The sequence below is a fragment of the Triticum urartu genome, chromosome 3A, assembly GCF_056163025.1.
Source record: "Triticum urartu cultivar PI428250 chromosome 3A, HENAU_Tu73, whole genome shotgun sequence".
Taxonomy (NCBI): domain Eukaryota; kingdom Viridiplantae; phylum Streptophyta; class Magnoliopsida; order Poales; family Poaceae; genus Triticum; species Triticum urartu.
In genome coordinates, this window is record NC_141875.1 from 701,001,525 (window position 1) to 701,003,320 (window position 1,796).

The 1,796-nt window shown below is 43.3% G+C and overlaps 1 protein-coding gene across 1 annotated transcript; it reads right to left on the minus strand.

The window, feature by feature from the left end:
- Positions 1–586: 586 nt before the first annotated feature.
- On the minus strand, positions 587–1,428 carry LOC125549316 (uncharacterized). The gene has a single exon (XM_048712758.2). It carries the CDS (start codon positions 1,283–1,285, stop codon positions 587–589), a length of 699 nt encoding a protein of 232 aa, XP_048568715.2. The 5' UTR covers positions 1,286–1,428.
- Between the last annotated feature and the right edge of the window lie 368 nt (positions 1,429–1,796).

Here is a 1,796-nt window from a genome sequence, read left to right on the forward strand (position 1 = left end):
TCATATTTTGCTATTTGATTATATCAGCAATGTGAACTTATCATATGAATAACAATCTAGACATACATACCAAAATATTAACTGAGCAAGTGAGCATACGATCGCCAGAATTTACAACTATGAAGGGAATCTGCTACTCCATTTGATTTATGTGCTTATTACAACCATCAACCATGTGGCTTCAACCTGGCGTGTCCCATGCATGATAAGTGAGATCCACAAAATAAGGCTAATCATGAATCTTATGGTAGGTGTGGCGCAACCGATAACCTGCATGTTGGTCTAAAATCATTGTTGTTGTGATTTACCACAAAAATATAACCTGTAACAAAAACCTAATTAACAGAACCTAGTAAATATATGATGGATTGAAATCATACACATTTCCTTTTCTCATGCATATTCATCAAAGAGCTCCAGAGAGATGTTATCGATATCACAAAATTTGAGATGGATCAAAACTTTGCTCTTCGTTTCTATAATTTCTGTACATTTGTACTGTATACATATGGGAAAACTGCCTCAAGATCGGCTCATCCTCAAAAAGGCGGATGCCAATCGCAGGGAGTAGAGTGATGTGGAGTGTCTATGAGCTAAGAATATTTAAAATAGAAACTCTGTTCTGGACTAATTTCCTGAACAGATTTCCTGTTCCATTCTGAAGATCTCCAATGCTGTACTCTAACTCCTGCAATTGCTCCTCCTCGCAGACAACTGCCTTCTTCTTGTAAAATGCCTTGCAGACAAGAGACTGCTTTGGCATTTCAATTTGCTTCGACAAGAGATGGAGTGTGGACTCCAACAGAGAGATGCAGATCTCTCTTGCCTTGGTCAATAGCATGACCATCTTATCGGATGCAGCCTTCTTGCCAGTCTTGAAATGTTTCTTGGCCTTCTTCGCCAAGTGAGTAAAGGACCGGATCTTGGCTTGAGCAGCAGCATCACCTCCTTTCCTTAGAGCCACCTGCAGCTCTTGGATGATGGCCAACATCTCGGCGAAGGTCTCTTGCATGTAGTTGCAGAGATCTAACAGCTCAATGGAGCACTCCATCTCTCCATCCAACATCTTCCTCTGCTGGGAGGAGCAAACTTGGTGGTTTGGTAGGCAAATGATCTCGTCAAGACCATCATACATGTTTGGAAGAGTCCTTAGACCATCGCACATCGTGTTGATGGAGTTGGAGGAAGAGATGCTTGCTTCTAGGCTGTGGAGCTCTTGCTCAACTTCGGTCTCACTGACGCGAGGCCTAGATGGCAAACTTATCGATCTTTGGTGGAAAGCCATATCTAAGCTTGAAGCTTTTCTCTGTATATATTGTGGTTGATGATAGCTGAAGAATAGAACACTTCTTGGTTCGATGTGTCTACTGCTCTGCTAAGGCCTATTTATACAGAAAACTTAAGTAGTTGCATTTGATTGGTAGACATGAAGAACCATGCCATCACATCTCCCAGATGCTGTCTGCTTACTATGCCTTGTGCTCTGGTAGAAGCATAGAGATCACAACCCTAAAGTCGTGTCATGTTCAGTACATTATTTTGTCTGTCTACTGTCCTTGAGATGAGCCATCACATTATCATGTTCCAACAATTGGCAGCAAGAACCAGCATTAGCATAATTGCACGCTCAAGCCATTATTTAATGCACTACCAGAAAAACTGCGTTTGCCGACGGCCGAATCTATGCCGACGGCCCCTGTCGGCATCGCCGCACCTATGCCGACGGCCGAGGATGGGCCGTAGGCGTAGAAAAGCCGTCAGCATACATCAATCTATGCCGACGGGGCCGTCGGCAT